The 27,409-nt window shown below is 41.0% G+C and overlaps 1 protein-coding gene across 2 annotated transcripts in view; it reads left to right on the forward strand.

Moving 5' to 3' along the window:
• KCNH1 (potassium voltage-gated channel subfamily H member 1) overlaps nucleotides 1-27,409 on the forward strand; it is a 375,869-nt gene that overhangs the window by 13,494 nt on the left and 334,966 nt on the right. For both annotated transcript variants that reach the window (XM_041771002.1, XM_041771011.1), the window contains exons 2-3: nucleotides 14,429-14,552; nucleotides 18,101-18,207. In XM_041771002.1, coding sequence (XP_041626936.1) covers nucleotides 14,429-14,552; nucleotides 18,101-18,207 — 231 coding nt within the window. The remainder of the gene's footprint in view (nucleotides 1-14,428; nucleotides 14,553-18,100; nucleotides 18,208-27,409) is intronic.

The raw sequence follows: 27,409 nt of genomic DNA on the forward strand, positions 1-27,409 counted from the left end.
TGATCCTAGGGTCCTGGGATGGAGTCCTGCATCAGGCTCCCCACAGGGAGCCTGTTTCTCCATCTGCCTATGTCTCTGCCTCTCTCTGTGTCTCTCATAAATAAATAAAATATTAAAAAAATAACACAGGAGACAAATGTAAAACGAATTAAAAAAATCTTTTTCTAGCACTATTTAATAGTCTATACTGCTTAGTGAGTCACCTTTTTTTTTTTTTTTTTTTTTACTTCCAGGAATGAAATTTTTGCATGTTATTATTCAATGATGGTCAGAGAGTTTTTTTTTTAAATAAATTTATTTTTTATTGGTGTTCTATTTGCCAACATATAGAATAACACCCAGTGCTCATCCCATCAAGTGCCCACCTCAGTGCCCATCACCCAGTTACCCCACCCCCCGCCCACCTCCCCTTCCACCACCCCTTCCACCACCCCTAGTTCATTTCCCAGAGTTAGGAGTCTCTCATGTTCTATCTCCCTTTCTGATATTTCCCACTCATTTTTTCTCCTTTCCCATTTATTCCCTTTCACTATTTTTTTATATCCCCCAAATGAATGAGACCATATAATGTTTGTCCTTCTCCGACTGACTTATTTCACTCAGCATAGTACCCTCCAGTTCCATCCACGTCGAAGCAAATGGTGAGTATTTGTCATTTCTAATGGCTGAGTAATATTCCATTGTATATGGTCAGAGAGTTTTGTTCAAAAATATGTATATATGTGCATTAAGAAATGATTATGACTCTAAAAATGAGAATAAAACACTTGATTAATCTATCGCACCACTTGTTAGCAACTGATGACACCAAGTATTTCTTCACAGTAATTCAACATGTCACTGACCTCTTATTTATTAAGTAAACTATCACTGAATCATAGAAAGTCTACATTTCTAACAGTTTCGTGTGTTTTTGTTCCCTTCCATAGTGCTGATTCATCTGTTTTGTTTTATTTTATATAAAATTCTGATTCATCTGTTTTGTTTTATTTTATATAAAATTAAAAAAAATTTTTTTTTTTTTAAAGATTTTATTTATTTATTCTTGAGAGATAGAAGGAGAGACAGAGCCAGAGACACAGGCAGAGACAGAGCCAGAGACACAGGCAGAGGGAGAAGCAGGCTCCATGCACGGGGAGCCTGACGTGGGATTCGATCCTGGGTCTCCAGGATCGCGCCCTGGGCCAAAGGCAGGCGCCAAACCGCTGCGCCACCCAGGGATCCCAAAAATTTTTTTATTTAAATTCAATTAATTAACATTTAATGTATTATTGGTTTCAGAGGTAGAATTTAGTGATTCATCAGTCCTATGTAACACTCAGTTCTCATTACATCACGTGCCCTCCTTAATGCCCATCACCCAGTTACCTGCCCTCCAGCGACCCTCAGTTTCCTATGATTAAGAGTCTCTTATGGGGGATGCCTGGGTGACTCAGCAGTTGAGTGTCTGCCTTTGGCTCAGGGACCCCAGGATAGAGTCCCACACTGGGCTCCCTGTGAGGAGCCTGCCTTTCCCTCTGCCTCTCTCTCTGCCTCTCTCTCTGTGTCCTCTCATGAATAAATAAAATCTTAAAAAAAAAAAGTCTCTAACGGTTTGTCTCCCTCTCTGTTTCATCTTGTTTTATTTTTTCCTCTCTTCCCCTATGGTCTTCTGTTTTGTTTCTTAAATTCCCCATATAAGTGAGATCTAATGATAATTGTCTTTCTCTGATTGACTTCTTTCACTTAGCTTAATATCCTATAGTTCCATTCACTGTTTTTATTGTTTTAAAATCCTTTAATTTGATGTTGAATGAAGGTGGAGGTCACGCTAATGAAACTATGTATTTAAGGGTAACTACCCAGTAAACAGTGTTTGAGTTTGCTCTTGAAATTGAAGGCTCTCTTTCCATTGTAATTTACTGACTTAATCAAAACGTATTTATTTAGGATATTAAAATTAGAGGCAAAGCAAGTGATTATGGAATCTCTTGGGAGGATTATCAAATCTCTTGCCAGGATTGGGCCCGTGACAATTTAGAAGAGTCATTTTCATGGAATTTTATTGTTGAAAAACAATCAAGACACAACATGACTTCTGCCGATCTTAAGATTTTAGATGTTTTATTTAGGTGCATTGTACTGACTGGGCTCCTTGTTTCTCTCATCCCATCCTCTCCATTCTTCCAAATTTTGTCAAATCTCGATTTTTTTTCCCTAAAGATTGATTTCTAGCATGGATTTTATGTAGGTTTGGGCAAGTTGAATTATTGTTTTCTTGTCTTCGTCTAGTGCTTATGTATGTACTTCTTGTTTTCGTCGTTTATCTCAGTGATGTTTTTTCTATTGTTTCCCTATTGTTTTAAAATAAAGGAAAAGATAATTTTAGTCAAACTTGCTTTTTGTAGGTTTGATATCCTTAGTAATCTGTCAGAGTGAAAATATCCCAAAGGTGTGTTCCCTTCCAAGAAAATATTTCTAGTTCTTAGAAGCATGTTGTGAAATACATATTGTTGTCTTCTAACTAATTAGCGTGCACGGGGAATAATACATTTGCATGAATTGCTTGCTGGATGTAGCTTTTATCTCTGTGATGGCCCACACTGAGTCACTTGCCAAGTCATTGCTTTGGTTAATCTCTCCTTTGTTGTTTGTGGTCATTACGATGTAAAGGAATTTTCTAATAATTTCTTTTTAGAATATCTCTGTGACATGATTGGTTGGAATGATTTTGACCCATCTCACTTTCTGTGGTGTGACTTGGCTCATGCCCCACCAGCTGAAGAAACTTTACATGCTGAGGTGGGGGAGTCTTTCCAATTTTAAGAGAGTGTTTAATTCTACAAACCGGAGGAAAACTGTGTGGGCTGAGGAAGGTTGAATTTGGGAAATCTTACATTTCATTGGATGCACTCTTACAGCTGAAGACATTCAGAGGGTAAAAAGGCATCAGAGGGAGGCAGTAGAATCTATCTAATTTGCATCAAAGACCTGGAGGCATAGGGAACTTTCAGATGAGAGCCAATGAATAAATCATGGCAAGGGCAGCCAAGTTGAACCTACATATTTTACTGAATAATCGAGGAGGGACTTGATCAGTTCAGAGAATATGAATTTGAAGGCAGGCTTGGTGCTTAAGAACGGGCCACTGGCTGATTGGAAGTTATACATGCTACCTGCAAAAGCTACATGTACGGGGCTGCTTGGGTGGCTCAGTTGGTTAAGCATCTGACTCTTGATTTCAACTCAGGTCATGATCTCAGGGTCGTGGGATTAAGCCCTGTATCGGGCTCTAGGCTCAGCATGGAATCTTCTGGTCCCTCTCTATCTGTTCTCCCCTCCGTGTTCTTTTTCTCAAATAAATAAATAAATAAATAAATAAATAAATAAATAAATATCTGAAAAAAAAAAAAGCCATATGTATAGTCAAGAGCATATGTCTTATTTGGATTTTACAGATTCCAAAGACACATTTGGGCATTTTCTGTATACATAAATTGACCCACCAATATGTAATTTATTTTGACTGCAGACTCCTTTGACAACATGGTACACTTTTACATTAATATGGCATATCATATCATGTGTCCAAATCCAGACAGTTCCACTGAGCAAAAGCCAGGTACACCATGGTTCGCCTGGAGTGTATCACTTCCCACTGAGTTAAGTTTAGAAGGTGTTTCTGCTGTTTTTAAAGTGACCTAGATTCTATGGAGTCTAGCATTTAGGGAAGTGACATTTTAGAGTTATGACTGGTTGATTACTCCTCAAGGGTGGGTAGTTGTAGGTTGCAGAGGCATCATCTGATTTGTTCTTTGTTTTGAATCTAGTTACTTAGAGAGTCAGATTTTGTTGTTACCAGAAGTATAGAAAACTTCTAGTTCACTTCTACTGAGACCCACAGAGCTAAAAGAACATACCCACACAGCTCATTAGACCCAACTTCTTGTCCCCATGGCAGTTCTTTTGGATGGTGCTCTGGGGACCCTAGGGATTGCTGGGGACGGGTGGATTAATAGGGTCTCTTTTACCCCTTATTCTCCCATTGGTTTCCATTGTTGATTAGGTTCCTTGGTACTTCTCCGTAGAGTCTCATGGCCTCTATCTGACCAGGTACCCTCTGCTTGTAGAATGTCCATGTGGTATCTCCAGTGGTATAGCTCCAGGCTTACCAGGAAGCTCAGGGCTCCCAAGGGTGCAGAAGTAGACACTTCCAGACCTTCAGTGCTTAGGCCTGGGATTGGCTTAGCATCCATTCTTCTGCCGTCTGTTGGTCAGACAAATCACAGAGCCACCCAGATTCCCAGAGAGGAAACTAAACAGAGCATCAGTGTGAGGCACAGTTTATTGGGAGCTACCATTGTAATCTGTTTATAGTGATGCTTTGGGCCAGCTCTCATAGGCATGGGCCTGAGACATGTGAAAGGCTGGTTTCTACTAAAAATATATTTTTTCAAAGAGAAGATAGAAAGTAAAAAGGACTTAAAGCACCAAGAGTGTTCTGGAGGGGATCATATTGCTTCTTCCTTTGTAGGTATTTTATGAAGACTCTCACCAGTGCGAAGAGGCAGTAAAACAGATGACCTCTGAATACCCTTTGGGATCTTGGAGATTTGATCCATGTTAATGTGTTGGAGCCTGTTTAACCTTGATCCCTCCAGGTTTTTACTGAAGTGAAGCCTGAAGGAGCCACTTGAAAGTCAAAATACAGTATCAGCTTTATTACTGTTAAACGGGATTGGACAACATGCAGTATCACCTGTCTCCCTCTTCAAGACTAGACTTTGACTTCTAGACCATAAGTCACTGACCTACTCCTAGACCAAGAAGCTGAAGGTGACAGGGCAGAGAGCTGGCAGGACTGTCCCAGTGGGTTCTTTTCTTTTTTCTTTTTTTTAAGATTTTATTTATTTATTCATGAGAGACACACAGAGAGAGAGAGAGAGACAGAGGCACAGACACAGGCAGAGGGAGAAGCAGGCTCCATGCAGGGAGCCTGACGTGGGACTCGATCCTGGGTCTCCAGGATCATGCCCTGGGCCGAAGGCAGATGCTAAACCACTGAGCCACCCAGAGATCACTTTTCTTTCTTTTTTTAAAGTAAGTTCCACGCCCAGCTGGAGCTTCACAACCCTGAGATTAAGACTTGAGTTGAGATCAAAAGTTGGATGTTTAAACAACTGAGCCACCCAGGTGCCCCTAAAGTGGATTTTTTTATTTTTAAAGATTTTATTTTATTTATTCATGAGAGACACACAGAGAGAGGCAGAGACATAGGCAGAGAGAGAAGCAGGCTCCGTGTAAGGAGCCTCAGGGGGACTCGATCTCAGGATCCTGGGGTCGTGACTTGAGACAAAGGCAGACACTCAACCACTGAGCCACCCAGGTGCCCCCCAAGTGGGTTCTGAAGCAAGTGACTCAGGTCCTCTCTTCCCCCACCACACCTGGCACAGGCAAGTCTGAGAGGTCAGTACACACAGTGGATTCTCCTTGCTTTTGAGATACCTACTAAGAGCTTGATCAATCTACTTAGGTGGGTAGAAGTGAAGGGGGCAGTGAAGAAAACTGTCGAAAGTGTTCAGTCTAATGCTTCCTTCTGGGGATGGATAGATACTCCTTCCTCTTAGTGAAAGCCCCAGATGTGGAAAGATAAGTGTTGCCTTCATAAAAGCTATTTATCAAAATAGAGCTTTATAGAGCTACTGTTTTCTGCCAAAACCTGGAGTCCTGGAGCACTACCAAGGATTTTGAGGGAACTGCAGAATTTGTGAGCTGTGGTTCTGCTGAATCTTTAAGGATTACTGTAGAACATCATAGAGTTAAGAGCATTGGCTTTGGTGTTTGTGATGGTTAATTTTATGTGTCAACTTGATTCGGTTATTGAGTGTGGAGATATTTGGTCAGATATTATTCTGAGTGTTTCTGTGAGGGTGTTTTTGGATGAGTGGAACATTTAAATCAGTGGATTGAATAAAGCAGATTGCTCTCCCTAAGGTAAGGGGGCTTCATCTAATCAGTTGAAGGGCTGGATAAGACAAAAAGCTGACTTTCCCCTGAATAAGAGGGAATTCCTCCTGCCTGACTGCTTGTATGCTGGGGCATTGGTCTTCCTGCCTTTGGGTTTGAAATGAAACACTGGCTCTTCTTCAGTCTACACCATGAGCTCTCCTGGTTCTTAGGCCTTTAGATTTGAACTAGAACTACACCATTGGCTCTCTTGGGTCTTTAGCTTGCCAACTGCAGATCTTGGGATTTGTCATCCTTCATCATCACATGAGCCAATTCCTTGTAATAAATCTCTCTTTCTTTCTCTGGACACACACACACACACACACACACACACACACACACACCCCTTACCTCCTATTGGTCTGTTTCTGTCAACCCTGATTCAGTGTTAGTTTTGTCAATTTACTAAGCCTTTTTTGCAATATCTATAAAAATAGATGAACACTAGTGTCTGCCTACCTCGAGGAGTAATGAATGACCCAATAACTATTAATACATGCAGTCGTGATGATGTCGATGCCCTTTTCACCAATGAAGAATGGCAGGTATCCTAACATTTCTCAGTTTAAAAATCTCCAAGTCTCTTGTATTCAGATCAGGCCAATTCTGCTGCAGCCTTAGGAGATTATGTCTTCTTGATGTTTTAGGAGATTCCCACTTTCTGTGCCTGTCTCTTCTTATGCAGACCTATCTCTGGAGGCATGGTAGCAAATTGACTTAGACCCACTTAGGTTCACTTCTTTATTTTATTTACCAGAGCTTATCTCCCTCAGAAGCTTCCCCTCCACTGAACAGCAAAGGGAGACTATGAATGTCCCAGTTAGTAGGATCTCAAGCTCTTCCCTTTTAATTATTCTTTTTTGGGTAACTCAGTCTCTTATGTTGAGAATCCAATTCTGCCCATCTCATTGCTTTCCCCTACGATGACGTGTGGGGTAGAGGCAAGCACTTGCACCACCTTGGGGGCCTCAGATCCCCAGTGCAAGGCCTTATTTCCCCTCCTCTAGTTTCTGGCAGTGGCCTCTGTTCTAGTCACTACGTGACTAGCAGCTGAACTTATATTCTGTTCTTTGGTTTGAACAGAACTTGATGCCCTGCCTCGACCTGACACATACTCCCTTGTGTGTGTGTGTGTGTGTGTAGTATGTGTATGCATGTGTGTGTTATGTATGTATGTGTGTATGTGTATACATAATTTGATCCTATCTAGGCCCCCACTAGCTGTGCTGCTCACCTCTGATATTTGCCTGAACCCCCAAGTCAGGCAGTTTGACACACAGCCTTTGGCTACAGGGTCACTTTGCTCCACTGTGATAACCATCTGCTTATGCAACGTCAGCACCAGTGGCGTAGTTGGGAGCTTCTGGATCCTTTCCAGAATCTTTAGGAGCTGAGGGGGTGCTCAGGAGGCTAATACAGCCAAGTTTGCTCTACAGTGATGTAGCTGGAAGCTTCTGGATCCTTTTCAGAATCCATAGGAGCTGAGGGGGTGGGGGCTCAGGAGGCTAATATGACCAGGTTTGCTCTGCAGCATCTTTAGGTCATCAGTATGGCATCCTCTCTCACCCTTGAGTGTCAGACGGGGATCCGGGCACGAAGTTTCCCCTCCTCTCCTGTCCTCTTCTGTCGCCATGTGGGAGCAGGACTGTTAGAGAATAGGTCAACACACCAAGTTTTAAGAAGTGGGAAGTGACAATTTACAAGTGAAGCAAGAGGCCAAACATTGAAAATCTAGACAGGAGGGCAGCCCCTGTGGCTCAATGGTTTAGCACCACCTTCAGTCCAGGGCATGATCCTGGAGACCAGGAATCAAGTCCCACGTCAGGGTCCCTGCAGGGAGTCTGCTCCTCCCTCTGCCTGTGTCTCTGCTTCTCTCTCTCTCTCTCTCTCTGTCTCTCATGAATAAATAAATAAAATCTTAAAAAAAAGAGAAAATCTAGACAGGAGAACCCAATCATTTAGATGAGGAACAATTACTTCTGCACACATCAATATTTCCTAAGGACGTCTTTGTAGATCACAAAGTAGAATCATAATATATGGTGGCAATAATGGTAATGTTGACTCATCAGTTGAAGATCTCATTATACTTAGTATTTTTATAGGAAAGCACATAAACCTATGTGTCACAAAGATTTTCATAGAAATGGTCCGATTTTGGTACTTAATGGAATAAGAGTGAGATGATATAATATGATGATTTAAAGAATGGATTTTGAAGTCAGATAGACCTAGATTCAAATCCTGACTCTGACCTGCCATGACTGACTATGTCCTCAGAGGCTCAGTGTAAAATGATGAAATCCGTGACGATTCATCTCGTAAAGGCATACCACCTCACAGAGATTATTTTGAAGGTTAAAAAACCCTCCCCTTAATATATGGTAAAATCTTAGTACAGAGCCTGGCACAGAGTAAATTTTGATAAATGGCATGCATTCTTATTAATATCTGGAATATTGATTATGTGGAATCCCTTAGTTTCTTATATATGTAACATTATGGTATTTTTATGGGTAGCTCACAATTTATAAACAGACTGCATTTTGGAAGGTAACTTGCAGGTCAATTATTTGTAGCTTAGGAACTGAAGAGAATCTAGAATATACCCTCTTTCCAGCCAACCGTAATAGGGTACACAGGTGTGTGCAAAGGATGGAGCAAGGGATGGGGGAAGAGTTTCCTTCCTGTTGGAGGCTTTGTGACTGGGACTAAAGTTTTTCCTTCCACGCCACATCTTTGGGTAAAGAGGGAGCTCCTAGATCTTCCATCATATAGTGGCAAGGGAATCGTGCTCCCTGGCAACTGTAATTTCTTGCTTGGGTTAACAGTAGTTAACTATTTTAGAATTTTATATTCTATGATGAGAAATCCTCTGAGTAGCTGATCAGTAGGCTGATGTTTCTATTCCTACAGCACTTCCTATTTTTCTATTTCCTTTCTAAAGTCAAAGAAGATACTAAGAGACTTACTGTTTCCCAGATAAGACTGCAATCTGCACCCTACTGACAATGAGAATGCTTGAGGAAGGGTGGGCACCTTTAAAGGATGACCAGAATATGTTTGTGGGAAATTGCAGTGATATCTGTAGCTTGAAATGTATCCTGTTCTCATTTTTTAGCAAAAAAAAATTTAATCAATAAGTTAATTTTTTCTGATTAAATTCATTAAAAATTAAGAATATACTTATTTTTATCAAAGTAATATATGTTCTTGGTTAAAAAAATCAAACTGAAGAGGTTGTAAAGAAAAATAACCGTCCTGAGCCTTGTCCCTTTGCCCTGCTCACCAGAGGTCACATGTTCTAATTTTAGCTGTTTCTTCTTATAGTTTCTGCCATGTTTCCAAATAATATGCATTGTAGCTATTTCTAGATTTATCAGTTTTAGCTATTAGCTGTTGACTTCTGTTAATTTAGCTGAGTTCTTATCTCGGTTTACTTTCTACCCCCTTCTTTTAATATAATTATATTACTCCCTTATTGGTATGTTTGCAACTTTAAAATATTTGTACCCTTATTATTATATCAATTAGAGATATCATCTCATCATTTGAGAACACTTTTCTCTCTAAACTTATCATTTTATTTTTACGATGTTGGAATCGATAAGATTATATTGAGATATGTATAGTTAAATATTTCATGCTTTGACTATATGTTGGTTTTAAAAATTGTAGATTAATAAGGTGTTTTCATTGTCATGACAGTGATGAGACATGATGTGATTTGTTCTCCCTTCTTGCACAGCTTTTGTTTTCTTTGGTACTACTTTATTTTTCTGCCCCCTCCCCACCCCCAAATTATATACCTATATTGACTTATTTTTTTGAAAAGATTTTTATTTATTTGAGAGAGAGATAAAGAGAGAGAGAGAGAGAGAGAACACGAGCCAGGGGGTGGGAGGTGGGCAAAGGGAGAGGGAGAAGCAGGCTCTCCACTGAGTAGGGGACCTGATGTGGGGCTCAATCCCAGGACCCAGGGATCATGACCTGAGCTGAAGGCAGACACTTAACCACCTGAGCCACCCAGGTGCCCCATATATTGACTTTTCATGTTGTTTCAAAAGATCAGTAATATGCTCAGATCCTGATCTTTATTTTCTAGAACTTCTGTTCTTGGAATCATTCTATGATGAATGCTTTCTGTTAGCTTCCTTCCTGCTTTCTATATTTGGAGCTACTTTCCCCCTTGGTTCTCATGTTATCTTCTTCCCTTACTCCTTCACTTTGCTGATACACATACCCAAGTAACTTCCCAAGAAAAAATATGTGGTAGGGGAATGCCTGGGTGGCTCAGTGGTTGAGCATCTGTCTTGGGCTCAGGGTGTGATCCCGGGGTCCAGGATGCAGTCCCACATCAGTCTCCTTGCAGGAAGCCTGCTTTTCCCTCTGCCTCTCCCTATCTCTCTCTCTCTCATGAATATATAAATAAAATCTTAAAAAAAAAAAAAAAGGATATGTGGTAGGGCACCTGGCTGGCTCAGTCGGTTAAGCAACCGACTCTTGCTTTTGGCCCAGGTCATGATCTCAGGGTCCTGGGATTGAGCCCTGTACTGAGCTCTGCACTCAGCAGGGAGTCTGCTTGAGGAGTTTCTCTTCCCCTTCCCCTCCTGCCACTCACACTTGTTCTCAAATAAATAAATAAATCTTAAAAAAAAAAGAATGTGTGGGAAATAACTTTCCTAGGTCTTTGCACATCTGGATATCTTTATTCTAGCCTCCCATTTGATTGTTTTAATTTTTAAAAAATGTCTCTGGCTTTTTCTCATGTTGTTCTTTATGCTGTTGCTACTAAGATGCATGTTGTTTCTCTTGAATTGATTCTCTGTGTCTTATTTTTAAAAATGCTCCTATCTCTTTCTGTCTTATCTGTGAGACTTTATCTTCTAATATTTATGTTGAATTTTTAATTACTCACTTTTACTTTATTGAGGGTCTTACCTGTAATCTTATTTTTTTTCATAGCATCCTGTTCTTGTTTTATGGTTATAATAGCTCTTAAATCTCTATGAGGATACTAAATGAGGATTTTGTTAAAGTTATTTTTTGTTTTTTATATTATTTCTACTTCTTCAATAGTCATTTTTTTCTGTTCTTTTTTACTCTAATTTTTGTGGATTTTTATTTTTATTTCATATATTTTTATTTTAGAGGTTCCTAGGATAGGAGAGAAAATAAACACATGCAGTCAAATCATTATGGATAACTGGCTGTTATTCCTTCTTAGCATCTAACTTTTTGAGCATTAGCCATGAAAGAGCTCACTCAGTTTTTCCCAACTATTTGAGGTCTTTGAGGAAAATTGCTTATACTTTTAGGAATCAACAGGAGAGTTAAACTGATCGGACTTCATGTATACTTAGGGGTGATTTAGTGAATTTTTTTCATTTTTTTTTTCATTATTTTTTTTTTAGGGAAAGCCATGTGCATGAGTGGGGTGGCAGTAGAGGGAGAGGGGGAGAGAGATTCCCACATGGGGCTTGATCTCATGACCCTGAGATCACACCTGAGCTAAAATCAAGAGTAAGAGACTTAATTGACTGAGTGACCCAGGTGCTCCTGACTTAGTGAATTTTGTACTTCTTTTAAGGCTTAGTTGTTCTGTTCAAGAATAATTCAGGAAAAGAAGGTCAACATGAAGGGTTATCCCTTTTTTAAAAATAACATCTTTATTGAGATATAATTCACATTCCATAAATTTCACACTTTTTAAAAAATGTATGATTTAGTGTGTTCAGAGAGTTATGCATCCATCACCATGACCACATTCAAGAACATTTTCACCACCCCAAAAAGAAACTCCATACCCATTGGCAGTTCACTGCATCTTCCCACCCCTCCCCTCCAGGCCCCTGGCAATGATGAATCTACTTTCTGTGTCTATGGATTTGCTACCTCTGGACTTTTCACGTAAACGGAACCAAAAAATATGTGACTTTTTGTGTCTGGCTTCTTTCACTTAGCAATATATTTTTAAGGTTCATCCATGTTGCAATATGTATCAGTATTTTGTTTCTTTTTATTGCCAAATAGATACCACATTTTGTCTACCCATCAGTTTAAGGATATTTTGGATTGTTTCCACATTTTGGCTATTATGAATAATGTTGCTATGAACATTCACGTACAAGTTTTTATGTAGACATATGTTTCCATTTCTCTTTTTTTTTTTTTTTTTAATTTTTTTTTTTTTGTATTTATTTATGATAGTCACACAGAGAGAGAGAGAGAGGCAGAGACACAGGCAGAGGGAGAAGCAGGCTCCATGCACCAGGAGCCCGACGTGGGATTCAATCCCGGGGCTCCAGGATCGCGCCCTGGGCCAAAGGCAGGCGCTAAACCGCTGCGCCACCCAGGGATCCCTGTTTCCATTTCTCTTGAGCATGTATTTAGGAATAGAACTGCTGAGTCATGTGGTAACTTTGTGTGTAACTTTTGAAGAATTGCCAAACTCTTTGTCAAATTGCACCATTTTACATTCCCAGAAGCAGTGCACAAGGGTTCCAGTATGAGGGTTCTAATTTCTCCACATCCTCATCAACACTTGCTGTTGTCTTTTTTTATGATAGCCATCCTAGTGGTATACCTGAAGGGTTATTCTATCTCCAGAACATAGTCAGAGACCTTTGACAGTCAAGACCATCCTAGGCTGGTCTTCAGGCTTATCTCCTCCGAATCTTCCTGGCTACCCTTTGTCTATACTCGTCTTTATGTGTTCCATGCTGCCAGACCTTTGCTCATGCTGGTCTTCAGTCTGGAATGTTCCCTTCCTCTCACAACCTCTTGAGTTCACCAAAGGCAGACGATATGTTTTCATTTCTCTAAGTATTGTTTTTGTATCATATGTGGTAGTTACATATTAGGCATTCAGAATGTTTGAATGAGGCTTACTCATCCTTCCAGGGTAGAGCAAGTTCAAAGTGACCCCTCTGAGACACAGTTTTTTTTTACCTCCCTCGGAGTTAATCATTTTATTACTGGTTTCTTTAGTTAGTTGTACACATGTCTTTTTGTCCTGATAAGTTCCTGGAATGCATGGATCATATCTCAGGCTTGTTATCTCCAGGGTCTCATCATGGGCTTGGTACCTAGTGGGTACTCAAGGACTATATGGGAGAAATGGAGGGAAAGACTGGTTGCAGATTTTCAGGAAAAGCATATTTATAAAATTAACAGGTGTATTCTTTAACTTAATGAAAGTTGTGTTTTATGTTCCTTTTAAATAGCTGAAAGCATTTCCAAGAAGAGATGACCATATTTAGTTATTTCTCCTCCCTTTGGTTCCTCTATTTCTTCCCACATAAATAAGAAGGCATGATTACCCATATTGTGAATATATTGTAGATGCTGTACTAGAACAAAATTAGCCTCCCAATTAAATGAGGACATTATATGTCACTTTGCACAGTATGCATTTCATTTTGCACAGTGTGCATATGTAAACAAAACCCCCTCAGTTTACAACAAAAGAAGGGTTGTGTGTGTGTGTGTCTGTGTGTGTGTGTGGTTTTTTTCCCCCCTCCTTGGGGAAGTATTCCGTGGAGAGGAGAGAGCCAAGCTAAAATAATGATGATACTTAAGTTCTGGATGCTATTTGCTTACTTTGAGGTCTTATTATTTTATTTTTTTTTAAATTTGAGGTCTTAAAGAGAAAAAGATGGACAGTTGATTACCTGAGCACAAAAAGTACTGAAGACTTTTGATCTTGAAAAATGTGGGAAATGGTGAGAACACACCGAGCAGCCATACGTCTCTGGCCCACTTAATCTGCATCCGAAGTGCATGTTGGTAGTCAGTGAAAAGAGATCTGAAATGTGGCTTCTGTGGCTACAAAATCTGAGAATCAGCAAGAAGGTTTTTGCCATTGTGAGCATCTGGATCAGGTTGTATAGGCTCTATATTAGGAGGGTCTAGTCACTTCCTAACTAAGAGGAGGGCTGTCTGGTGTGTGTGTTCCATGAGGTAATCCTCCGTCTTCCTTCCTCTGTCTCTCTAAGAAGGCTGTCAAAAGACAGACAAGGCTGAGATGCCAGATGGAGCCCAGAAGAAATTCCTTTTGCATTCTCTCTTGCTCCAGAGTACTATGTACTTTCATTGAGATGAGTTAGTACTTGCACGTGTCTCTTAGGAATCACTGGATTTCTGCAGGATTCATTGGTTGGTTGGTTAGGTATGTTTCCATTGCTAAATTCCTCTTAGAGGACAATAACCTTAGCATTTGAATTCAAAATACTCAACTCTAAAGGACTGTTCTTTTGTATTCCTCACAGGGCCATTTCCTGTTCAAGAGACTGTTTTAGAGGGAAGCCAAGATACCTGGATTGGTTGACATTATTTGTGTCCTCATTGAATCTCAACTAATGTCTTGCCTCCTATACCCTTTTCTTTTCTTTTCTCCTTCTCCTTCTTCTTCTCCTTCTTTTTTTTTTTTTTTTAACAGATACTAATTTTGTATTGGGGAATGCCCAGATAGTGGACTGGCCTATCGTGTACAGCAATGACGGATTTTGCAAGCTGTCTGGCTATCACAGGGCGGAAGTGATGCAAAAAAGCAGTACCTGCAGGTATTTATGTTTGGGGCTGTTCTGTTGAACAATCTATCACAGTATCTTCTGGAAAAATAAAACGGCTGACTCGGTGTGGGGATTGCCTTTCTCTCATTTAGTGTTAATTCATATTCATAGTAACATCATCTCTCGTTCATGTACTGTACTGAGAAATAGAAGAAGCCTTAAAACATGGTCTCTGCTACCTGATGGACTTGCAGTCACTGAGACGGAGGCACCTAGAAAAACTCAGGAAAGTCATTTTATCTAGAAAATGGGGACTCAGAAGTTTATGAGGTATTAGATGAAATGATATGAAAGTTAGATGTTTTTTTTTTTTTTGAAAGTTAGATGTTGAAATGAAATGAACATGAAACAAAATTTTAGGTGATTAATCTCTGAAAATACATGACTGAGAAGAATCACTATGACGTTGGCCACAAGGGCCTTGTTCATAGGGCTTTTCACCAGAGAAAGAAGAGAGCTGGGATTGGGTTGCCTTCTAATTCATGCTGTCACATCTCTGAGGCAAAGGCAAATGGTGCTAACAGCGCATGCGGCCTATGCACTTGACAGTGCATAGTGGCCGCCTATGTGCTTACCAAGAAGTACCCTTAGGCCCGGGCACTAGAAATGCTCCTTTAAAGCATCCACAAGGTGTGGAGCAGAGCAGAGCTGGCAGAACAAGCAGTGCACGTGCCTGGCCCTCCTACACCCCCAGCCCTGCGGTGCCCTGGCAAGGTCTCAGCTCAGTCCAGCCTTCAACTCCTCTCCCTCACCTTCTTCGGAGTCTTCTGTCTTCAGTGGTGTTTGCATGAAGTGAAATAAATCATCTTCCCAGACCTGGCAAATCCAGAAATAAAGTCAGCTCCGGAGGGTGGAAAAACCTGTCTGACACAGGCATAGTCTTCGGTTGTCAGAAGTTGCATTTTGAGGGTATGAAATCAGGCATGTAACGAGTTATGGTGAAAAGTATTACATGCTTTGAAAATATCATTTCCTTAAATTGTAGGTGTTTTGGAGCTGGGAAATCTGAGATTCCCCTTTTTCCCTGAAAGGTTTAGAAGTTATGACTCTTACGTACTGTAGTTGAATTCTCTAATGTTTGTGGTGTGCTCTTACCCTCGTTTCTGTCTCTGTATCTGCATCTCTGTCAGTATGTGCACATATACCATCAAAACAAATCGGGAGAGTCAGCCTCACTTTTTGATGTGACCTGAGCAACCTTTCCTTCCCTTTCTTGCTTCTTATTGGCTCTAATCAGACACGTGAAGAAGATCAGATAACTTGCAAATTTAATCACTTTCCCTTTTATGCACCATGGTAGGAAAGTTCTTTAATTCCCTGAACGTGTCCCTTTTCCTAAAGATGAAGCAAGCCTGCCTTGTTTGTGCTGGCTCCGTTCCCAGGAGCTCAGGAGCCCCTTTGTGCTTATTTATTGCATTGCAGGTATTTGAAATCCAATGTCCGGGTAAAGGAAACTTATAGCTGCCAGTAAATTACAGTTTGAGGAAGTACATTAGACTAATGAAAGCTGGGTGTGATTATGGCACCTCACTCATTTCAAGCCTTCATTTTACAGGGATTTGTTTTTCCTTGTGAAGGAAACGGCCAGCATATACACCATCATGTCACTTAAATGGAAGGTGCTTATATAGCAAATTAACTCAGAAAGAAAATGTGGGAGGAAGCTAGAAAGGCAACTGGCTAAATAAGATGATCACAGAGCCTAGTTTTTACGTCCTAGGAGTTGTCCTCTTGTTCTCAGGCAGGGCTAATTTAGTCTTGACCTAGCCGTCTTTTAAAAGATAATTCAACAAGATCAGTTATCTGTTTTCCTGATTTATAGATGAAAAGCAGAGTGCTACATGAGAGAAGCACAAGGGCAACCATAGATAATAATGTCGCTCAGTGAGCTGGGAAGGGACATAATAACAAAAGTGACACAGAATTCATAAAGTCAACAGTGAGGGCACTTTTTTTTTTTTTTTTTAAATACAGTCCTGGCAGTGGGAAGCCTGCAGTAAAGCTCAAGGCTTCCAATATCAAGCCACACAAGGCTCTTGAGTTGGTGGTAGACTCTGAGGTTCTTTGTGGCTCTGAAATTCTGTGATTCAAGTGATCAAGAGAAAGTTAGATTGCATTCGGGATGCACAGTTTCTGAAGATGGAGATTATAGTGTTTAGGAACATACACCACTGCTTCCGTGTCATCCTAGGCTCGGGGGCTGCACATTGGTGTCCTTCTTGTTCTGGTCACAAGAAGGCCTGAGGTGGACAGGGGAAGTGCTCACTGGGTCCATGGGGAGCCTGAGTCCTGTCCCATTGAGAGATGGCTTTTCCCCTCTTCCATGTCATTAGTGTCCTGTGCCATTGTTTATTCCACCCAGTTGGGGGTGTATCTTATTCCCAGAGGGACAAACCTTATTCACAATGGGATTCAGGAAAATGGGCAGTCCTGGCAATTTTCCTGCCTCTGCTGAGAACCGGAATTAGTTGGTAGGAACATCTATCTAGAGGTTTTCTTTAATTTTCCTTCATGCTACTTATTTCCCCCCTTAGTATACTTTCCTCCAAATGTGAGCAGTAGGGAGGTGTACTGGTAAGAACTGTAGGATTTCATCATTTCTATTTTTTAAACCCAGTGCTTTTTTGGGGGTGGGGTGGGTAGGAAACAGAGCTGCACAGACAGTGGCTGAATCTTCTGTTTATTTCCTTAGCTCTGCCTTAATGTTTAGAGCATCAAATTGTACCCTTTGGTGCAATTCTTTGGTTGATGAATTTTTGTGATTTTTCCTATTCTTTTGTTTATTTGAATGGGAATTAGGAGAGGAAAAAAAATCTGTCTCCCAGATTTGCTCCGCCATCTTCCCCGGGAAATTTCCCAGAGTTGTATTTTAAAATGCACATCGGATTATGTAACTCTTTTGCTTAAAACCTTCCAATGTCTCTCCCCAAGCCCCCTGCCCACCCCGTTGCTTTCAAGATAAGGCTGAACTTACTTCACATGGCTTATATGCCATGTACGCCTTCATGACCTGGTCTGTGCTTGTCTTTCTATGTTATCTCTTGTGAAATCTCCCTTCATTGTGTATATTCCAGTCACACTGAACTGAACGACATTTAGGTTCTAGAATTAACCTTACTCTCACGTCTCTGTCTTTGCACATACTTTTCTTTCACCTGGAATGTTCTTTTCCCTCCTTTGCCTTCACATTTCCACCTGCTTTTTAGATTTCCTCTATCTTTACCTCCGGGAAGCCTTCACTGAGCCCTCAGGGCTCTGTGCCCATGTCCTGTGTTCTGTAATTCCACATGCACTGGTCACACTGTTTTCTGATCCACTCTTTTCTATGTTTCTCCCTTATTATACTGTTCATTTCTGGGGGGTGGAGTGCTGATGAATCAGTACATTTTTTTTGATTGAATGAATGTTGTGTGTGTGTGTGTGTGTGTGTGCGTTCATTCCACACAGCACAGTGCTAGGTATAGAAAAGATGCTTAACATATGCTGGTACAATCATCAATATTTGTTTAACTAACTTGAGTTTTTTGGTTGATTTGCAGTTTTATGTATGGGGAGCTGACTGATAAAGACACAATTGAAAAGGTGCGGCAAACGTTTGAGAACTATGAGATGAATTCCTTTGAAATTTTGATGTACAAGAAGAACAGTGAGTATCCAGACCATCCTGAACCATACCTTCACGTGCTCGGAATAGTAAAAGAGATCCTCTAACTCTGTTGACGTCTTGGGTTTTCTTCTCCTCATCAGCTAAATGTTACTTGAGGCTATCATGTATGTTGGGATAAATGGTATAGATTGCAGAGTTACGCTGTGCCTAATGGAACACTTGAACTTGTCCACCGAACAGTTAAGACTTCTTGATCTCAGGGCACCTGGTTGGGTCAGTTTGTAAAGCATGTGACTCTTGATCTTGAGGTTGTAAGCTTGAGCCTGATGTTGGGTGTAGAGATTACTTAAAAATAAAATCTTATTAAAAAAAAAAAAAGATTTCTTGATCTCTTTTTCTGCCAAGCTAGTGTTTTTCTTTTTCTTTTTTTTTTCAAGCTAGTGTTTTTCCTATTGGTTTACTTATGGTGAGCTGCTAGCTGAAGACACTTGTAGGCTTTAAGCCTTCTAGGGGGAGGGAAAGGCATGGGAGAGTGACTCTGGCCAGGTTATCTTTGAATCTACCCTCCACAGTGCCTAGGGACAGCAGGTAACACCAGTAGATGTCCTGTTAGGTGAAGGGGAAATTAAGAGTACACTTACCTTGATGAGCACTGAGTAAAATATAGAATTGTCAAGTCACTCTGTCGTGCACTTGAAACTAATATAACACTGTATTTTAACTACACTGGAATTAAAACAAAAAGCTTCTGAAGAAAATTGTCTTCTCCTGATAACTAGTTTTCATCAGAAACAGTATTAATATTCAGAGTGGATTGTGAGTGAATTAGTATTTGTTTTGGATAGTTACTTCCACAAAGTATGTTAACAAAGAATTTAGCTCAATAGCCATACACAGGTATAGCACTTGCTTTTCTCTTCTGAGGTTTCCTGTTGAATGGAGATTAGCTATGTTAGAAGTATGGAAAAGTGGGGCATGTGGCCATAGCAGGGCTGCAGAGATGTCAAATAGTGCTGTATTGTTGGTTTGAAAAAATGATTTTGTTGGTAAAGTATTCTGTTCTTTATATGTTGGATGGAATGGTAGATCATAGGTTCAATAGAACATTTCCAGAGCGGCCCAGATGGCACATGACGATAAGTGTTTATCTTGGTGGCATTCACAGTGATGCATTTTGCTCTGGAAAGCAAAGGCCACTTGTTTTTCTTTGGAAGGAAGTGGGTCTTTTCTTCAGTCTGGAGGTTGGGGCAGGCAGCTGAGGGGACCATTTGCTTGCTCAGTGGCCTGTGCTGATGCTGATCTGAGAACCTTACTCGGGGCATCAACTAATCTAAGAGAGTTGGTCCTGTAGCTTTCATACTAGCATGGTGACTTGTTCTGTCTTCCTCCTTAGCTGGTAGGTTTAGTTCCTACCCAGGAGAGGAACAGGGTGAAAGACTATGAATGGCTCTGTGCTGGTCCTCCATTATGGGTAGTACAACCCAAAGCACCAGCTCTTACCAGGAGCACACTGGCCTTTTCATGGGGAGGAGATGCTCTGCCCATGTGCCCCCAGCTAATGGAGTAAGTTCAAGGTTTTCCACACTGGGAGCTTTGCGTACTGAACAGCGTGGATTTCCCCTTGACACAGAATACTAATTGAGTAGGTGTATCACAAAAATAAAGCTTTGCATTTATATTTTGCTTCAGAGTTTTCAAGCTTCATTAGACTATGCATTTAACTTGCTCAAATTATATGTGTTTGGCACAAAAGGGAGATAAGGGGAAACTTAATTTAAGTTGAGTCAGTGATTTCACTTGCTATTCCCTTCAGGGAGCATGTACCCCAGAGGAAGTGCGTGATGAGGGAGGGGAAGCTGCTCTTCTCTCTACTGCTTCTGGGGCTGAAGGCCTTGTGTTGTGAGCATCTCATGGCACTGAAGGTGATTCTGGTATCTGAGGTTCTGTACTTTAGGTAGACATGGCCCCCACATGTAAGCCAATTGGTTCAACTAATGTTCTACCAAGGAACGAGCCTCTCTTCCCTCCTTTGAGGTTGTGGTAGGCGTATTGACAGATGCATGCCAGTCTTCATGGGGGCTACATCAGCCTTCGCATGGGACTCTGCGCCCTGGGTGGTGGCAAAAAAATTTTCAAGAGTAATTGTGGACCTATGCAATTTTTACCTTACCCTTTGACTTGAGAAAATAAACTCTGTGGAAGATATGACTCCACTCTTATTTTATCTTATTTTTATTTTTAAAGATTTTATTTATCCATTCATGAGAGACACAGAGAGAGGCAGAGACATAAGCAGAGGGAGAAGCAGGCTCCCTGTGGGGAGCCTGATGTGAGACTCGATCCTGGGTCCCCAGGACCATGCCCTAAGCCAAAGGCAGAGGCTCAACCACTGAGCCACCCAAGTGTCCTGACTCCACTCTATTTTACAATGTTGATTCTTAAAGCCCCAAGAAGTAGGCATGGTTGATGTTATTTATGTCCAGTGTATAAAAGTTAAATTCCTTACTCAAGGTCATGCAGAGCCAGGACCTGGTTTCCAGTGGTTACTCCATGGCTATTCTTCAAAGATTGGGACAGTCTAACTGTGGGTACAAGGCAGGCACCATATATGGTTGTGGAGGCCATTCCCTGAATAGACAGCAACTGGACCACTTATGATTTACTTGCTGGATCTTCCATGCACCATAGCCTGGCATTACATCTGTGCTGAGGGAGGAGCTTCTCTTTCTAATTTATACAAAGATGTCTAGAAGGTTTGTGGGAGTTGCTTACAAGGCTAAGCTTGTACATAAAACATGAAGCATGAAACTGATGTGGATGGTGTTGGCTTCTTCCTAGGAACCTGTTCACTGCCCCCCAATTCCTCCAAATCCCATCCTCTCCTAAGGAATTTAGAAACTAAATTATTTATTAAGCCTGGGAATTTTACATTTGCACTGAATTCTATACCTTAAGAAATATTTTATTTATTTATTTGAGAGAGGGGGTACAAGCGGGGAAAAGGGCAGAGGGAGAAGGAGAAGCAGACTCCCCACTGAGCAGGGAGTCCAGTGTTGAGACTCGAACCCAGGACCCTGAGATCATGACCTGAGCCGAAGCCAGGTGCTTAACCAGCTGAGCCACGCAGGTGCCCCTATGCTTGCTTTTTTTTTTTTTAAACTGCTTTTTATTGACCCACTACCCTATGTCAGATGCAGGCTTATGCTAGGGATGTGGTTATGAGAAGAGACACAGCCTCTGCCTGTACTGCAGGAGTGGGGCTGCATCCACGGTGCACAACCATAAGTGTTTTCATGGTGACACCATTTGGAGAGGGTCAGTGAGCCCTAACTTAGGAGGTCAGGGAAGGAAGTCTTCCTAGCAGAGAGGAAATCCATGCAGAAACTGAAGATGATGGGAGTTAGGTAGAGGGAAGGGCAAAAAGTAGCCCAGGCTGATGAAATGCATGGAAGTTTCAAAAGACCCAAAGGGCTTCTCAGACTTTGACATGCCTAGGGAATCACCTGCAAATGGCAATACTAGTTCCTTTCAGTAGGTCTGGGGAAGGGTCTAGAACTTCTGCTCCCAGGTGATCCCATGCTGATGCATGTATCCCACTGACCAGCAAGGACAGAAAGCAGCAGACTGAAGACTGATTTCCACGTCTACAGTGTGTGTCTCCTTCCTGCCAGATCCCCCACAACGGGCACCATGCCTGACACATCACAAATACTACCCCACAAACTCATGGAGTAAATTATATCAATATGCAAATCGACAAGGGTTGACCATTGAAGCTGGAGAGGTTAGGAAGGGCCAGGAATGCAGCCACATTAAAGACTTGGCTTGAGTCATGGCCTCAGGGTCTGGGATCGAGCCCCACGTTGGACTCCCTGCTCAGTGGGGTTTCTACTCGGCCTCTCTCTCAAAATAAATAAATAAAATCTTAAAAAAAAAAAAAAAAAGAGCAGTGTTTGGGAAAGAGGGTGGGGGTGAGGGGTGTTCAATATATCATCAGATTTACATTTTAGAAAGATATCTCCAGTAGACTGGGGAGATGGAACAAAGCATAGGAGACTAGAGGTTGGGGCCCACTTAGGAATGACCCCGGTGACAAGATGGTTGCGGCCTGCTGGCCCAGGGTGGGGGGTCAAGGCAGGTGAGAAAGAGAGATATCCAGGGATGTCTCCTCCAATGACTGAGTGTGGGGACTTTGTCAGTGGTGCCTGCTGACCGGCTCTGCCCTCAGTCTACCCAGCCCCAGGCAGCGTCCAGGAAGCCAGAAGCATAGCGTTTCCTGTCAGGAGCTTCTCATCTGGCCTGAAGTAACACGTGCCGAGTGTCTAACACGGAGCCCCATGTAGAAGAGGTGCTCAGTGCATGTTTGTTGAGTGACTTTGGAAGGAACTTGGCAGCTACCAAGAGACAGATGAGTGCAAGAGAAGCATGTGATTCAGAGCAAGGGCAGGAGGGCCGAGGTGGGAGCAGCGTGGGGCCAGACTGGCTGCCGATGCCTCCGAGGAGCAGACTGAGCAGACATGGGTGGGAGGAGAGGGGGAGGGAGGCAGAGTTGGCTTCTACTTTCAAAATGTCTAGTTCAATAGACTAGAATGTTCAGCATTTTGAAGCAGTATAGAGTCCCATGAAGGGAAGGCACCCCTGTTGAGATTTCAGAATGTGAAATGTCATCATCTAAAGGAATTTTTATTTTTTTTCTCTGATTTTTAAATTGAATCACTTCTACTATGGAGAATACATGAAGATATGAAGGAAAACAATCACCCCAAAGACTCAGACAAATAATACTATGCAACTAGCTTTTTAGATGTGTTTCCTTTTAGGTTTCGTCTTGCACGTGTTAAATAATTGAGATTTTGATGTGTATGCAACTTGAAGTCATATATTTGAAGTCAAAATATAAACATATAATTAATCTTTGATCATAAAAATATCCTCCTCATTTAAAATTCCCCATAAATATAATTTAGAAATAATTCATTAATCCTTCCTCTGCTGTTGGATATTTATGAGGCTCTAAACTTTATTAAACACAATGCCGAGGGGAGTATCTTAGGTAAAGATATTTATTGACATTCTGAGGTAGTTCCTAGAAGTTGAAAACTACCATGTCAGAGATGTGAACTGAGGTTCCTGAGACATTTTTGCCAAACAGTGTTTCAGAATTGAACCCATTCCCAAGTTCACTTGCAGGTTTCGAGCATCTGACTCATTGTACTACACCAACACTGAACAATATAGCTTTCAAATTATCAAATTGCCTACAATTAAACTTTTTTCTTGTTTAATGAATATTTTTAATGCTAGTGAGACTTAAGTACTTTTTCCTATTCACTATCCATTTAAAGTTACCCTTTTTATATTAATTGTTCAGATTCTTTGCTCATACGTTCTACTTAATTCTGGTGATTTTCTTACTGATTTTTTAAAATAACCCCTTAATAAATTGGCTCCCCCCCCCCCCGCCATTCTTTAGTAGTGTTTGCGAGGACAGCTTTTAGAAAGAATTTTCTATTGATAAGCATCAATGTTTGTCCTACTTTGGGGACTTGGGAGTGATTAGCAGAAGACTTCCTGGTGTGCTTTGGAATGAGTGTGTGGAATACTATTATGTATCTTGAGGATGGATAATTTGAAAGGTTTCTTTCTATTGGCCTGTCTGATGAATAAACCTGGGCATTTTAGTAGTGTCATGTGTTTCATATTGTTACTTAACTCATTGTCAGTGTGTTAGATGTTATTCATACATCAATGATAGTCATCATTAGTGAATGCGTTCAGTAAATATTTAGGTGGTCACTCTTGTGCTAGTCAATTCGTTTTTCTATTTTTCAAACAAGAAAATCATGAAGTATCAGCTCTGAGTTGAAAGCAGGATACTGAGCAACCCGGGTGGCTCAGCAGTTTAGCGCCGCCTTTGGCCCAGGGGGTGATCCTGGAGACCTAGGATGGAGTCCCACGTCAGGCTCCCTGCATGGAGCCTGCTTCTCCCCCTGCCTGTGTCTCTGCCTCCTTCTGCTTAAAAAAAAAAAAAAAAAAAAAAAAGAAAGAAAGAAAGAAAGAAAGCAGGATACTTTCTAGGTAACACTCTGCAGCATGTGACTGACCCCACAATTTGTGGCATGGCGGTGGCCTCCTGTTTGGGACCTCTGGATCAGCTTCTACATCAGAGAAGCCCAGGAAAAGGCTTCTTACTGCATTTGTGCCAAGCCAGCATGGAGAAGCTGCCAGCCAAATACTTATTGATTACCTACTGTAGGCCTGTGGGTTTGAGCCAAAGAGATCCAGGTATAAGAAACTGACTCTGCCTTTGAGGAGCTTACAATCTAGTTGTAGAGACAAGTCTAATAGGAAAACCATCAAATTTTGCCCTAAAGAATTGTCTTTTACTTATTCAGTGCAAGGAGCTATTTATATGTAAGGGATATTGATTCTACATTAAAAAATATTTTCTTATTTAAAATTTTTTCTTTAATTAGACTTTTTTATATTTTTTTTTTTTTTAAGATTTTTACCCATTTATTCATGAGAGACACAGGGAGAGAGAGGCAGAGACATAGGCAGAGAGAGAAGCAGGCTCCACACAGGCAGCCCAATGTGAGACTTGATCCCAGGACTCCAGGATCACGCCCTGCGCCAAAGGCAGGTGCTTAACTGCTGAGCCACCCAGGCATCCCTTTTATACCATTTATAAGTCATAAATTTATGGCAGTGTTTTCTTTTATCGTTTGAGCTTTATATAATGTTTAGGAAGTTCTTCTCTTTACCTGTACTAATGAAAATATTCTTCCATTTTTCTTTCTAGTACCTTTATAGCTGTGTTAGAATATTTAAAACATTAAACCATTTGGAATTTATTGTTATGTGTTACATGACATAGCAATCTAACTTAATTTATTTTCCACATTGCTTATTTAATTATCTCAGTATGATGTATTAAAGAATCCAGCCCTTCCCTTCTAGTTTGAAATGTCTTTTTCTTTTATGCTAGATTCTCACACGTTCATGAGCTTGTTTTTCTCCTCTCCTTTTCCAGAAGTCCTTTTGTAGCCTGTTAGCTATGTGAGTTTGATTAAAATGCTCTCTCACTTGGATTTTCCATATTTAAAGTAAGGAATAATTCCAGTCACAATTCCATTTCATGGAGTTGCTGTGAGAATTAACCATAATGTGTTAGTACTGGACCCCATTGTAAGCACTTAATAAATGATATTACTATTTTCATTGTTGTTTGTTTTAGGGCCAGTGCCAACGGCTCTTAGTTACTGTACCGTTAGTTGATATTTGAACAAGACAAGGTGAGGGGTATCACCCCCCTTGTGGCTGAAAGTCTTGGTTTAACTTTTGATTCTTCCAAAACTTAACCACTAATAGGCTACAGTTGACTAGAAACCTCACCAATAACCTAAAGAGTTAACACATATTTTGTTTGTTATAAGTGTTATATACATTGTATTCTTAAAGTCCTGTAGAGAAAAGAAAATGTTACAAAAAAATCATAAGGAAGAGAAAATACATTTACAGTATAATATTTATTGAAAAAAATCCGTATTCCCTAGAGGAAGTGGGTGGGACAGGCTATCTATTTTCATTCCAAATAAAATTCTCTTTCTAAAAAAAAAAAATCTGTGTATAAGTGGACATGCACCACTCAAACTTGTTTTGTGCAAGGGTCAACTGTGGTAAACAGTTTTGTTGTTATTTTTCCTTTCAAAGAATTTCAAAGCTTTCTTTGCTGTTCTTCTACCTTTATTTTTCTACTTGAGTTGAATTTCAATTCATCAAACTCTGAGAAAAACAAACAAAAAAGAACCATTGAGATTCTGATTGAAATTGCATTAAATTTATATATTAAAAGGGGAGATTTGACATCTTACAAAATTGAATCTTCTCATCTACAAACAATGTAACTCTCTCCATTTATTTAGGTTTTGTGTTTTGGTCTTCAATCAGATTTTAATTAAGTTGAGGCTTAGGCATTGATTTTTCTAGCTTTTCCCCCATGTTTGAGACTGGCCGTCTTCCTCAAAACAGGTAGAGGCAGCTTTGGAATTTCATTAAACACCATGAGATACATTCTCTTTTAGGTCATCCAGACAGCCCTGTGAGGTAAGATCAAACCTTTCCATCTTACAGATGGGTAATTTAAAAGGAAGGGAGGAATGTAACAGACATTCCTATATTGGATATAAAAATATACCCAATATATTTTTATTGAATCTAAAGTAGGCCTATTATCCCTACTTTGAAAATGAGGAAACTGAGTCCAAGAGGTTAGGTGACATGGCCATGGCATACAGTAAACTAAGACATAGGGCTCAAACCCAGGACTTGGGATTCCCAGTCAGATATTCTAATGTCCAGTGGCCGCTTCTTCCCCCTGGTGCTCTCTCATACTCTCTGTGCTTGTCATTTGTCTCAGGGAAGGTGACCTGAGACCAACTGGTCTATTTCTTAGGGCAGGCCGCCATCCCCTAGTCTAGTTTCTGGACCTGTCTGAGTGGCTCTGCACAATGCGGCCATTTCCATACGCCAGTGATAGTGGCTTGGTTAATTCTGTTGCTGTCGAATATGGCCTGGCTGCCTGGCTGCCTGGTTATAGAGAGTGCCTGGGAGGATGTCCAGGAGAGGAGGAAGCCTAGCAGAAGCCAAACAAATCTGTTGTATACCCAAGCCTTGCTGTTTTGTTATCTGACTGCTAGGGTTGAGAAACCCCATCGCCAAGTCAAGGTGTCAGATTCATTACTACGTGACCCAAGGCAGCTAGTAAGGGATAAGAATCAGAGTGAGCAAGAGGAGGAGCCTGACCCGGAGCTGCCCCTCCACTGGTACTCTCAGCCAGAAAAGACCTGCTCTCCTAGCAGCAGCCGCCTTTGCCATCAGCCTTTGCTATATTTTTCTTGGATTTGTGCATCGATCTTCCTTTATTTATCATTCACCCCTTGTCCTTTTGCAGAAACAGGACATCAAATACTTGCTTTTCTTGTTTTTCCACTGTAGCCACTTGGGTGCAGAGGCAGAACTTTAACCTTATCTTCCTGATTTTGTGTCTGTATATGTGAATATATGTGCACGCATTGCCTCTCTTGTATCTTGGTGGGATGAATTGTAGTCCAGAATCTGGGCTCTTGGAGAGATTCCTGGAGGCCAACTACCCCAGCCTCTGCTTCTGGGCAGGTTTATATCTGAATGGAGCCAAGGCACTCCTGAATATCCTTGGGGGCATCCAGAGGGTTGGAAGAGA

Source organism: Vulpes lagopus, chromosome 1 (assembly GCF_018345385.1).
Source record: "Vulpes lagopus strain Blue_001 chromosome 1, ASM1834538v1, whole genome shotgun sequence".
Classification (NCBI taxonomy): domain Eukaryota; kingdom Metazoa; phylum Chordata; class Mammalia; order Carnivora; family Canidae; genus Vulpes; species Vulpes lagopus.